General features: G+C 35.9%; 1 protein-coding gene across 1 annotated transcript in view; it reads left to right on the forward strand.

The window, feature by feature from the left end:
• Positions 1-13412, forward strand: part of RAB5A (RAB5A, member RAS oncogene family) — a 28149-nt gene that overhangs the window by 13473 nt on the left and 1264 nt on the right. The window contains exons 3-5 of the mRNA XM_049628872.1: positions 8264-8415; positions 8725-8847; positions 10642-10735. Coding sequence (XP_049484829.1) covers positions 8264-8415; positions 8725-8847; positions 10642-10735 — 369 coding nt within the window. The remainder of the gene's footprint in view (positions 1-8263; positions 8416-8724; positions 8848-10641; positions 10736-13412) is intronic.

The following is a 13412-nucleotide window of genomic DNA, read 5'->3' on the forward strand; positions in this document are numbered from 1 at the left end:
TCTCCTGTTCAGCAGGTTACTTTTTCATTTTGTTGATGATTTCCTTTAAAGTACAAAAGCTTTGGGGCACCTGGGTGGCTCAGTCAGTTAGGCATCCGACTTCGGCTCAGGTAATGATCTCAGGGTTCGTGGGTTTGAGCCCCGAATGGGGCTCTGTGCTGATAGCTCAGAGCCTAGAGCCGGTTTCGGATTCTGTGTCTCCCTCTCTCTCTGCCCCTCCCCACTGGCGCTCTGTCTCCCTCTGTCTCAAAAATAAACAAACATTAAAAAAACATTAAAAAAAATAAAGTACAAAAGCTTTTTAGTTTGATGTAGTCTGGATTGTTTATTTTTGCCTCTGGAGTTTTTAACTCTGACTTGGCCACACTTAATTTCTAGCAATTTGTCAATTACTAAAGCTTAGGTTTTTCTCCCTGAGCTGGTTTGCTCATCCTTCTGCTCTGAAGTTATCCTTACCATATCCACCTTTCTGTACAGTTTTGGGAGTAGCATATTGCCTTCTCCCCTCAATTTTCTTACAGATCAAAGAAGAGTTGACAATTTTTCAGTTCTTTTTTTTTTTTTTTTCAGTTCATCTTTTTACTTGTTAGGATGGCGTGGCTACTTCTAAGCACCATACATGCAGACCTGGAAGCCAGAAGTGTCTTTTCCTTGCATATTACGGGAATTTAATAAAGTACTGTTTAAACTATTTAATAAAGTACCTATTGTCCACAGATAAAATGTCTTTCAAAGACACACATCCCTTAAAGCTAAGTTAATTTCATTAACTTTTTCTGTATTGATGTTCCTTGGAGAACATTTGTCTGAAACTAGTTAGTAACTTCTCACAACCTCTCCCCTTTCTTCACCTTTCCTCTTTGTAATGTGTTCATTCTGCTTCCCAGTTTATTATTTGATACATCCTTGTTATATAAATCCAATCTGGTGAGTAAAGACTTTATAAGGTTTGGGCCTGTGGTGGGATAAGCACAGATTCTTAGCCTTGAAGGTTCATTTACTGATTTTATCAGTCCCATCATAGAGTGTTCAGGTTTGGGGCCCTAACTTAATACTAACCAAACTCAAACTCTTAAGACTAATTTAAAAACAATATGCATAGTTTGGTATCAGAAATACTACCGTGGTAATGTTCAGCAGGTAACATGTGACTAGCTTATGTCCTGGTTAGTAGATTCCTTTACGAGAGTTAGGTATCCTTAAATATTTTCCAAGATTGCAATTCATTTAGCAGCAGTTGCCTTTAGGTGTTGTTGGATGTTTTTTGTTGTAAAATATGCATGACATAAAGTTTATAATTTAAACATTTAAAAAAAATAAAAACAGGAGCACCTGGGTGGCTGTCGGTTAAGCGTCCATCTTCGGCTCAGATCATGATCTCTCCGTCTGTGAGTTTGAGCCCCGCATCAGGCTCCATGCTGACCACTCAGAACCTGGAGCCTGCTTCAGATTCTGTGTCTCCCTGTCTCTCTCTGCCCTTCCCCCGCTCACACACACACACACACACACACACACACACACACACTCTCTCTCTCTCTCTCTCTCTCTCTCTCTCTCTCTCAAAAATGAATAAACGTTAATAATAAGGAAAGTAACAAAAGTAAGTAACAGTTCTGGAACATTCAGTACATTAACGTGCAGCCATCAGGACTGAACATCTTCAGAACTTTTTCATCTTCCCCAACTGACACTCTTTATTAGGCAATAACTTCCCATTCTCCCCCACCTTTATCCATAGCAAATAACCATTCTATTTTCCCTCTAAGAATTTCACTGTGTAGGAATCTCATATAAGGGAAATTATACAATATTTGTCTTTTTGTCATTGGCTTATTTCACTTAAGATGTCATTAAGGTTCATCCATATTCTCATGTGTCAGAATTTCCTTTTTACAACGGAATAATGTTCCACCATATGTATAATAAAGACCACATTCTGCTTATCTTCCGTTGATCCTTCATTGTGGATTTTGGGTTTTCTTCTACCTTCTGGGTATTGTGAATAAATGCTGCTATGAACATTGGTATACAAGTATCTGTTGAAGTCCTTGCTTTCACATCTTTTGGGTATATACTCAAGTGGAATTGCTGGATCATCTGATGATTCTGCTTAATATTTTTGAAGAATCTGTCATTTTCCACAGTAGTGCCCCATTTTATATTCCCGTCAGTGCACAAGAGTTCTGATTTTTCCATATCCTTGCCAGCTCTTTGATTTCTGTTGTTTTGATCATAGCTGTCCTAATGGGTGTGAACTAGTATCTCATTGTGGTATTGATTTTCATTTTCCTACTAGTGATGTTAAGCATTTTCATTAGCTTCTTGGTCATTTGCATATCTTCTTTGGACAAATGTCTATTTCTTTGCCCAATTCTTAATTAGATGTTTGGGGTTTTGTGTTGTTGAATTGTAGGATTTCTTTATGTATTCTGAATATCAATCTCTTATTAGATGCTCATTGATTAAGAATGAATCTTATGTGATTAGTGATTTATAGATCATCTCATAAGATGGATTTACTTTTAGAAATATTGCCATCTTTTTACATAGTACCTGTCTAGTAAAAATTTTTTTAGCTTGGGGCACCTAGGTAAAGTTAAGTCAGTTAAGCGTCTGACTTCAGCTCAGGTCATGATCTCATCGTTTGTGAGTTCGAGCCCCATGTTGGGCTCTGTGCTGACAGCTCAGAGCCCGGAGCCTGCTTTAGATACTGTGTTTCCCTCTCTCTCTGACCCCTCCCCTATTCATGCTGTGTCTCTCTCTCTCTCAAAAATAAACAAACATTAAAAATTTTTTTTTTTAATTTTTTTTTTTACCTTGTTGCCAGGCTTTTGGAGTATTTTCTTTTTGGGTTTAGTCACTGTATGCTTTCCTGTCTGCCCTAGTCTTTTTTTATCCCCCTTCTGTTTCTTATATTAACTGAAATGTAACTCTTTCCTGAATACATGGTTTTTGCTGTCATAACCCACTGGGTACTCCTCACAATGCACATATGATTTTAATGGGAAATAATAATAGGCTTAGTTTTTTATTTTGCCTGCTGTTAGCTTTAGACTTCCATATATTCTTCTCTGTGTACAATTTTATTTGAAGTCAGCGCTTATCTGAGAAAATCCATTATATTCAATTACTGCTATTAATACTCATTTCCCAACAAGCCAGTTTCTACCCTGATAATTTTGGTACCTGCTTCTTGATGCTGCTCAGTCAATTCCTGCCATCCTTCTCCCTGATTGGATATTCATCTTGGGAGTTTGATTCAGATCCATTGAACTCATTTATTAAATTCCTTGCCTCTAAAAAACTTTGCTTCTGCAAATCACTCCCAAACAATCTCTAACTTGGATTTTATGATCTGCTTCTGAGAACCTCAACCAAGACCCTTCTCTCTAGCAATTCTATTCCTTACCTTTCAGTTTTGAAAGGCCTCAAATCCACTACGTATAAGGGAGAACATTCAGTCATGATTCTACTGTGAGGAGCCTACTGTTATTTTAGTTTTTTCTGTACATTTCTGGTCATGTTCCTACATAGATGTACCATATACCTACCAGGAATAAATATATATATATATATATATTTTTTTTTTTTTTTTACTTTTTGGCAATTAAAGGTTATTTTATAACCATTTTTAATGTAATTGCTATTTAATACCTACGAAGTCACCAGTACCTTTGCATTTATACATTTCGGTTGTTTCTAATTGTTAAGTACAAAATTCTTTCTTTCTAAAGGTTTCTTCTTCCTATTCTCCTGCTCCCCATACCATCTTTTGGAGATTCCATGAGGTACTAGATTAACAAGTGTCAGCATTTTCATTATTTTGCTACATGTTGGCAAAATTATTTTCAAAACAGTTAAATCACCAGCAATGTGAGTTTTTGCCACACTTTTTCAAGTTTTTTTTTTTTCATAAGCAAGTAAAATAACTTTCGACTTTTTGCTGTAAAGATGATTTTGTTTGTTACTAGTGATGTTGACTTTTTTTTTCTTAGGTTATATTTCTTTTGTGAATTTTCTTTACACATTTATCCTTGATGCTTTGGGAGTTTTGCTTAAGATTTATATGAGCTATCTACATATTAAAATTTAATCCTTTAATAGTCACTGTAGAAATTTTCCAAAAATGTGTTCATCCCTGTGTTATGGGTGTATGATACATGTTGGCAGATAAAATCTCAAATTTTTTTATGTAATCAAACTGATAGTCATATAGGATTTTTGGTCAATTCTAATAACATAATCCTTTTCTATCAGATTTGATACAAATTTGAGGGTTGGGGTGGGATTGGTTCCTTGGTTTTTCTCTATTATGCCCTCTGTTCAATTCATGTAGAATCATTTTAGTTGTTAGATTAAACTCTGATTTATTAACCCTTGGATAATGCAATTATCCGGATAATGCTTTGGATATTTTTCCCCTGGCTCATTGTATTGCAGTGTCTCTTCCTTGCTTATTATTTATGAAGGTCTTGCACATTATAGGCCTTAGGTATTTGCAGATTTAACATTTACAGTTTCAGCTATCTCAGCTGACTGCAAGGTCTGTGATTTGCTAATTTGTAGTTTTGCTGAAACTGAAATGTTACTTGCTTGCTGCCAGGCTTACCAATAGGAACTGATCTTGGAGCTCAAAGAGGGAGCCTATTAGACAGGCCAGCACCCGCATCTCAACACAGCTTTGTTTTTCTCTACTTGTCGTCGCGTACACAGTAACTCTCGAAGTGATAAAAGCTGTTTCTTTGTGAAATATGGGCCCGAAAAGAAAACCAACTGCTAGTGCTGGTGATGAAGTGAAGAGAAAATGAAGAGGTCTAAGAAAGTGATGGTTCTTAGCCAGAAAATAGACGTTTTGGATAAATTAAAGTGGTTGTGCAGATTAAGGTAAGTTGGTGGTGGTTAATGTTGCTACAGTATCGATGTAGTAGTGTATATTTTGAGTGTCAGAATTTATTTTTATAACTTTATAAATGATTAGCAATGTGATTTTAGAAGCATTAAGGATTTGAAGATGTCAGCTGTACTTCACTGAGTTTTATGGGGGAAGTCGAGTTTTATGGGGGAGGTATTTGAAAATTTGCGAACATTAGGGAATCATGATGGCCTTGCAGTATGTAATGTTCAATAACGCTGAATTGTCCCATAACATAATATTTCTGTTCTTGTGGCACTACAGCACTTTTAATTGTTTTAATGTGGTTTTGATGTACCCTAAAACCCCATCCCCCTGGCCTCTTAATACTGTTACTTTTTTTCCACCCCCATCATTATGCTCTATCATAGCACATGAATAACAGTATGGTGTTAACCAAGTTAAAGAGATCTTGATGGTATTTTGTTTGATATTGTGTTAGTTATATAATAACTTGGGTAGAGAGAGGCCTTTTGAAATGTCTATGTTTTTTCCCCATTTGGGAACTATTTGTCTATTCAGATGTTATCGAAGATAGCCCCAAAATAGACATATCTTTTATGAACTTCTTTCAGCAAACATTTTGAATATTAATATGAACTGGGATTTTTATTATTGGGTATGGAGAAGAATAGCTAACAGTAATTTCCCAAGAAACTCCTAGTCTAGAAGAAAAAGATGACATAAATCAGTGTTTATAAAAAATGTGAAAATGTTCATGGCACAGAGTTGGGGGCTATTAAATAGGGTGTGATGAAGGATGCTAAGAGGAGTTGAGTGAATTGATTGTTCTTGTTCTTTGTTAATATAATTGGGATCCATTTTCCTCCAAGCATAACAACTAAAACCCTGGTTATTGCCAGTGTGTTGTAAGGCTGTTGACTTTGATCTGTTCTAGCCCATTTAAAGAACTCATTATTTTATCTGTTCTTTTTTAGTTAATGCCTTTGGATTTTCTTGTCAGTCATGCTTCTTAAAAATAATCTCTTTTCAATAATCTTATTTTTTTTTTAATTTTTTTATTTTTACATTTATTTATTTTTGAGAGACAGAGAGAGACAGAGCACAAGTGGGGGAGGGGCAGAGAGAGAGAGGGAGACACAGAATCTGAAGCAGGCTCCAGGCTCCGAGCTGTCAGCACAGAGCCCGATGCGGGGCTCGAACCCATGAGAACTGCGAGATCATGACCTGAGCCCTTGAGCTGAAGTCGGACGCTTAACCGACTGAGCCACCCAGGCACCCCAAAATAATCTATTTTATTATAAGGATATTTGAAATGTTAATAAATAATGGTGATGGTGGACATTCTTGTTTGGTTTCTAGATTTAGAGAGACTGTTTTAAGTGCTTTCCTATTAAGCAAAATGCTAATTTCAGGCTTACAATAGACACTTGATAAACTTTAAGGAAGATTCCTACATGTATATTAGGAATGGATATTGCCTCAAATGCCCTTTTGTCATTTATTTAAATATATGGTTTTTCTTTTTTAGCCTGCTGGTGTGACTGCTTTGTGATTGTGAATCTACAGTTATGGGTTATTGTTGTTTTATTGTATTTGTTGAAATTTCCTTGCCTGTATTTTATTTGTCATTTTTGTACATGCATTTATTAAAAAAAGATTGGTAGCCTTTTGTAATATCTTTAACTGGTTTGAGATTCAGATTATATTTCCTTTAAGGCAGCATAACTATTAATTATGTCTCTGAGCCTAGAGTTGATTTATGGAAGTGTAAATGAATGTTTTTACTCCCAGTGTATTTGTGAACATAGAAAAGAGAAAGAGCTGTCATCACAGAGTCTGATGGTGGGGCTTGAACTCATGAACTGTGAGATCATGACCTGAACCAAAGTCTGACATTCAATGGACTGAGCCACCCAGGCACCCCAGAGTTTTAGAAAATTTTATAACTTAATTCTGTGCCAGTTTGGGAGAAAGTTGAATAATCACACCTTGAGCTGAAAGTAAAAGGGAAGGGCATACTAATTTATAATGAATGATAGAGTAGCAGAGGATTAATTACCAAAGTTAACGAAGGAAAACAACTGTAAGATGTCAGCATGCTGCTAAAAAATGGCTAAGTGTAGGTCTGGTTCTAAGTATCTTTATTTTAGTGCAGCTAGCTACACTTAGAAACTTAGTCTAACAATTCTTAGTTTATTTTGAGAGTGAGAGAAAGAATGAGTGGGGGAAGGGCAGAGAGGAAGAGAGAATTCCAAGCAGGCTCTGCACTGTCAGCACAGAGCCCAATGCAGGGCTCTATCTCAGGAACCATAAGATCATGACCTGAGCTGAAATCAGGAGTTGGATGCTTAGCCAACTGAGCCACCCAGGCACCCCCTAACAACTGATATTTTAAAGTTCAATTCACTTGATTATAAACTACCTTTTATGAATCGATTTCTTTTCATTTTTTTTAGTATCCATTACAGTGTTTTTCCTGATGTTTATTCCTAGAGCTCAGAGGATTATGATGGAAATTTTACTTCCTATTCTGAGAAGCAGTTCAGAAAATAAATGATATGTAATTTGCAAGATTGGACAGCGAACTTCTTAACCTTAAAAGCAAAAATATCTCCATAAAATAATACTTTACTTGGCTCAGTCAGTAGAGCTTGCAACTCTTGGTCATGAGTTTGAGCCTGATGTTTGGTGTAGAAATTACTTTTTTAAAAAAAGGATACTTTCTTGTTAAAATCTAAGAAAAGAACTGATGAAAGAGCACATATGCAAAAAGTCCTTATGGCAAGGATTGAAACAGGAGTTAATATTGAATCTGAATTTAACAAATTAAGTTTAGGTTGAGTTCATAACAATTATGAAAATTAAAGTTTTATCATGTTTTGAAGGAAAAATATCATAACAAAAAATACTTAGTCATAAAGGACTGGAACTAAATCACCAGACTATGCCAATAAATACCAGGAGAATGGAGCAGGGGGCGTGGTGTTGACAATGTAGGTGGTGTAGTAATAGGTATGCCCGTCCTCTCTATCAGCTCCCCGCCCCTTGCAGTTTTTCAAGAATATCAGTGTATATTTCTTGAACTGTTTTAAAATTTAAAAATTTTTAAATTTGTAATGTGTAGAGCGATTTAAGAAATGTTACTAAACCTATTTAGTGTTACAATAAACTTTTTAAGAATATAGAAAAATCTTCGAATCTGATTTTACTATGAAGGTCTAACAAGCCTGTATGTGTATCAAGCTTTGAAGCACAGACCTTTCAGGTGTCTAAAGCCACTATTAACTGTGCATGTACAGTGTATCCTATGTCCAGGTGGTTTCTATACTGTGAAAATATTAGGGGGGAAATGATGCTAAACTTATTGCAGACATTTTCTTCTTTCAGCTGCTTTTTTAACCCAAACTGTGTGTCTTGATGACACAACAGTAAAGTTTGAAATATGGGATACAGCTGGTCAAGAACGATACCATAGCCTAGCACCAATGTACTACAGAGGAGCACAAGCAGCCATAGTTGTATATGATATCACAAATGAGGTAAGTAGAAATGTATTCTACAGTGAAACTACTTTGACTATACATTTCTTGTATTCAGAATTTCAATTAGAGAAAATATTTTTTTTAACTTTTTTTTTTGATACCCAACTATGACATTTCTGCCAAAGCTTTCATGAGATGAAAGAACTGATTTAAAAAAAAAAAAAAGAAATTGTCTCAAATAATACAATAATCCTAAGCACTTCTTTCCGAGTTACATTGAAGAGTTTGTAGCTTTGTCTTACTTACAGAGACTCTCCCTAACCATTTTTTGAGCCTGTGCCAAATAGCTGTTTCTTTGTTTCCCAGGAGTCCTTTGCCAGAGCCAAAAACTGGGTTAAAGAACTTCAGAGGCAAGCCAGTCCTAACATTGTAATAGCTTTATCAGGAAACAAGGCTGACCTTGCAAATAAAAGAGCTGTCGATTTCCAGGTATGTTTGAAGGCACATATGTATTGTAAATTTTCCTTCTGTATCTACACTTGAATTAGTTATTTTAAAGCCATGCAAATAATAGAAAATATCAATTTTTTAAGGAAATGTTGATCTACTGTATGTAATAAAATGCTTCTCATGACAAATCTGAATTTTTAAATATCTTCACATAATTGTAATATATAAATACTCTCAAAGATTTTGTTGATCTAAACAATTACAAAAGAAGTGATTTTTCACAAATAGTGCAGAAATCTATAAAGCAAAAGATTGATTGCCTCCTACCCTAATCCCTCCACCCCCACACATACTTTAGTATCCTTCCTAACCTTTTTTATTTACCTGCCAATGTTTATATTAGCACACATACACATACCCACATATACACATACAGCTTGTACTTACGTGGTTCTTAAAAGGGCCTTCAAAAATAAAGGCTCAAAAATCCACGTATAGGTTATTTATTCTAGCTAATTAAGAATGTTCCCTTATGCAAAATAAAGCACAATTATTTATTTACTTACTTACCTGTGTTTATTTTTGAGAAAGAGCATGAGTAGGGAAGGGGCAGAGAGAGAAGGGGACGGAGAATCTCAAGTGCATTCTGCTCTGACAGCAGCGAGTCCAATGTGGGGCTTAAACTCACAGATCATGAGATCATGACCTGAGCAAAAGTCATACACCCAACCAATGAGCCACCCATGCACCCCTAAAGTAAAATTATTTAAAACAAATGTCCCTGTTAGACATTTGTTAACTTTTTTTAACATTTTTTTAACATTTATTTAAAACAAATGTCCCTAGTTAGACATTTGTTAAACTTTCCCTCTTCTCTCCCTCCTTAGTTTCTCTACTATATATGGTATATAGTAGAAACTGTACACTGCATACTATACTATATATATATAGTGTGTGTACGTGTATATACTATATATATAATGTGTACTATATATATATAGTATAGTATGAGTGGTGGCATAATTGTCTTTGATGATGGCTGTTGGTGGAGTACATGGACTGAAAGGGAACTAATATTTCTTGCACCATTAGGTAGTAAGCTGAGCATATTGCTACCATTGCAATTGTGATTTTATTTATTTCTGGTTACAGTCCTATGAGGTATAATATCTATTACCCTGAGATGGTTCGTCCCCAGCATAGAGTGTGGGAGATAGAGAGCAGTTAAGTTATAGTCAAAAGTGGCCCTCTCACACAATTCAAAGGAACCTCATTTTCTTTAATTTTTCTTTAAATTGGAAAGATAATTGGTTGCTCTTCACAACTGTGAGGCTTAAAGGCAATAATATATGTAAAATGTAAAGCGTGACAGAAATATAGAATAGTAATTTTTAAAGGAATGATTCATGACATACTCAAAATATTGTTAGCCATTTAGTGTTTGAAGCCAGTATTAGATACTAGGATTCCCTTTGTCTTCATTGTGAGTAATGAGCATAAATAAAATTTGCTATAGAGATCGAAGAGACTTTTATATTTAGAATAGGATAATTTTCCACCCTCTGGAACTCACTATTTGAAATCAAATTTTAATGTCAGATCAGATGAATCAGAATGGAATAGTGCAAGAAGTTAAGGCAAAAAGAAATTTGAAAAGGTATCCTACAAGAGTGCTGTTATCTCTCTATTACCTTTAGTAGTTATTGCTTATTACCCAGTTGCTGATTATAGGTAGTCAAGTTGGAGTAGTAATAAGCCTCTTTTTCTATAACAAAAATAAGGCAGGTATAGTATGTGCAAAGTAATTATCTCATTTTTTTGTTCTATAAACAGGAAGCACAGTCCTATGCAGATGACAACAGTTTATTATTCATGGAGACATCAGCTAAAACATCAATGAATGTAAATGAAATATTCATGGCAATAGGTAAGTTTTCAAACAGTAAATGTAGGCAAAACAAATTACACTGGGGCATATTTGGTTTGTCTTTTTAAATTTTATTTATTTATTTGTTTTGAGAGAGAGAGCACTGAGCATGCAAGCACAAGCAGGCAAGGGGCCGAGAGGGAGATAGAGAATCCCAAGCCGGCTCCACGCTGTTAGTGCAGAGCCAGAAGTGGGGCTTGATCCCATAAACCGTGAGAACATGACCTGAGCTTAAATCAAGAGCCAGACAGTTAACTGACTGAGCCACCCAGGTACCCAATCTTTTTAAAAATTCTTGATTTTTTTTTTTAAGTGATTCTTCTCTTCTAGATCCGTTCCAAGAATTATTTTGTTAGTAATATTGTTAAATTTGAAAGAATATTATCTATTTATTAGGTTGTAGTACTTTTCAGTTTAGTTAAATTTCTTCTAGGTGAGTTGAAAGCCTGGACTTTGAGCTAATAGTTCAAGCAGATATATGTCTAAAGATTTCAATGAGAAGTTTGGATAAATATGTTTTTCTATTAGATTATACTTTTTATAGAAAAGGAAAATAAGCTCAGAGCAATATTTATCAGGGCAGGGGCACCTGGGTGGCTCAGTCGGTTGAGTGTCCGACTTCAGCTCAGGTCATGATCTCGCTGTCCGTGAGTTCAAGCCCCGCGTCGGGCTCTGTGCTGACAGCTGAGAGCCTGGAGCCTGTTTCGGATTCTGTGTCTCCCTCTCTCTCTGCCCCTCTCCCACTCATCCTCTTTCTGTCTGTCTCTCTCTCTCTGCAAAAATAAACAAACTTAAAAAAAAAATTAAAATATTTATCAGGGCAAAATATGGGCATAAAGAGATTTCTTTCTCACTGATGAATGACTGTTTTCATCTGCACTTTGCCCTGAACAAGGGCTATTTTTCTTTCTCACGTTCTTTTCAAACCACTGATTGACAAATATAACTCAAGTATGCACATGTTATGTAAGTATGCAAATTATTGTAATCAAATATTTTAATGGAAAAAGTTTCAAAGCACTGAGGCACAGAGGTGCTCTGAACAATATAAACAACACGCTTGGGGCTCCTGGGTGGGTCAGTTGGTTAAGCATCCATCCGACTTTGGCTCAAGTCATGATCTCACAATACATGGGGTCGAGCCCTGCGTTGGGCTCTGCTGGCAGCTCAGAGTCTGGAACCAGCTTCAGATTCTGTGTCTCCCTCTCACTCTGCCTCTCCCCTGCTCATGCTATGTCTCTCTCCAAAAATTAACATTAAAAAAATTTTTTTTTTAAATATATAAATAACATGCTTTATAGTAGCTCGGTGGTCATTTGACCTACCTAGTGCTCTTACTTTTTCCTTCAAGGTAATTTTAACTGGTAATGATTGTGATTCCACGTTTGTTGATTATAAAGCAATGAAGTTAGCGTACTAATAAGGATGCTTTCTATTTTCTGTAACAAAAATATAAGTATTTCTATTGACCTTAACCTCCTCCCAGTAATTTTTTTTTTTTTTTAATGTTTATTTATTCTTTGAGAGAGAGAGAGAGCACAACCAGGGGGAGGGGCAGAGAGAGGGAGACACAGAATCAGAAGCAGGCTCCAGGCTCTGAGCTGTCAGCACAGAGCACAAGAGATCATGACCTGAGCAGAAGTTGGATTCCTGACTGACTGAGCTGCCCAGGCCCCCCAACCTCCTTCCAGTAATTTTAAGGTGTAGATTCTGCGAGAATGGTCTACTTTGGTGGCTCTCGCATTTTATTGTCTCTGCACTATTCGTGCACCAAGCCCTTCTCATTCCCAAACATTTTTATTATATGGCAATGATTTTTAACTGGGGTGCCCATAAACTTATCCCCAAATAAGAAATATTCTTTTTTTATTGAAGTCATACAAATTAACCAATTAACAGCTGATTCAGAGGCTAAAGAACAGAGTAAATGCTGCAAGTACTGTCAGAATATCTTTCACTAGGCAAGAGAGTTTAATGGTGGCTCATTAGGAAAAAACCTTACTGTTGTATAAAATAATTTACTGCAAAACTCAGGTTTGAAGTTTATTAGGGAAATACTTGTGAAGGATTGGGCAACAATATGCTCTTTTTATTAATAGAACAGATTATACCCAGAACCATATCTAAAAAGCTAGTAACAAATTCAGGGGCAAATTGGTAAACTCCAGTTATCCATATACCAAACAAATAGTATCAACTTCACTTTGGTAATGCTTAATACAATAGGAGACAGGAGACTGCTTCTCAGAGTTGTGTTTTAGTTTAATCTTTGCACAGTAAACCGATAGAAGCCAAAAGTTCCTCATTCCAATTTATTTCCTGCAACCTCCTAATTTCATTCAGATCTAATTACAGAAAGCCCATGGAGTATACTAAAGGGAAGAAATGATCACTCAGTCCAAAACCTAACTTAGTATTATAATAAAGTTTATAAATGCTAGCCTACTCTTTGTCCCTACAAGGCTTTGTTTGAAAATACATTTGACTGGAAATTTGCCATTTTATTACCATTTACCCTACGATCCATAGAGCCATTTCTAGAGAAGTGGCCCAAGGTGAAGGCTTTTCTTCCCAAACTTCAGTGTTCCTGGTTCTCACTTCTATTGAGGTGGAATGGGATTCTAAAGTGTTTAGGATTCTAAAGATGATTAATGTTCATGGCATTCAGATACTGAAG

Source organism: Panthera uncia, chromosome C2 (genome assembly GCF_023721935.1).
Source record: "Panthera uncia isolate 11264 chromosome C2, Puncia_PCG_1.0, whole genome shotgun sequence".
Classification (NCBI taxonomy): domain Eukaryota; kingdom Metazoa; phylum Chordata; class Mammalia; order Carnivora; family Felidae; genus Panthera; species Panthera uncia.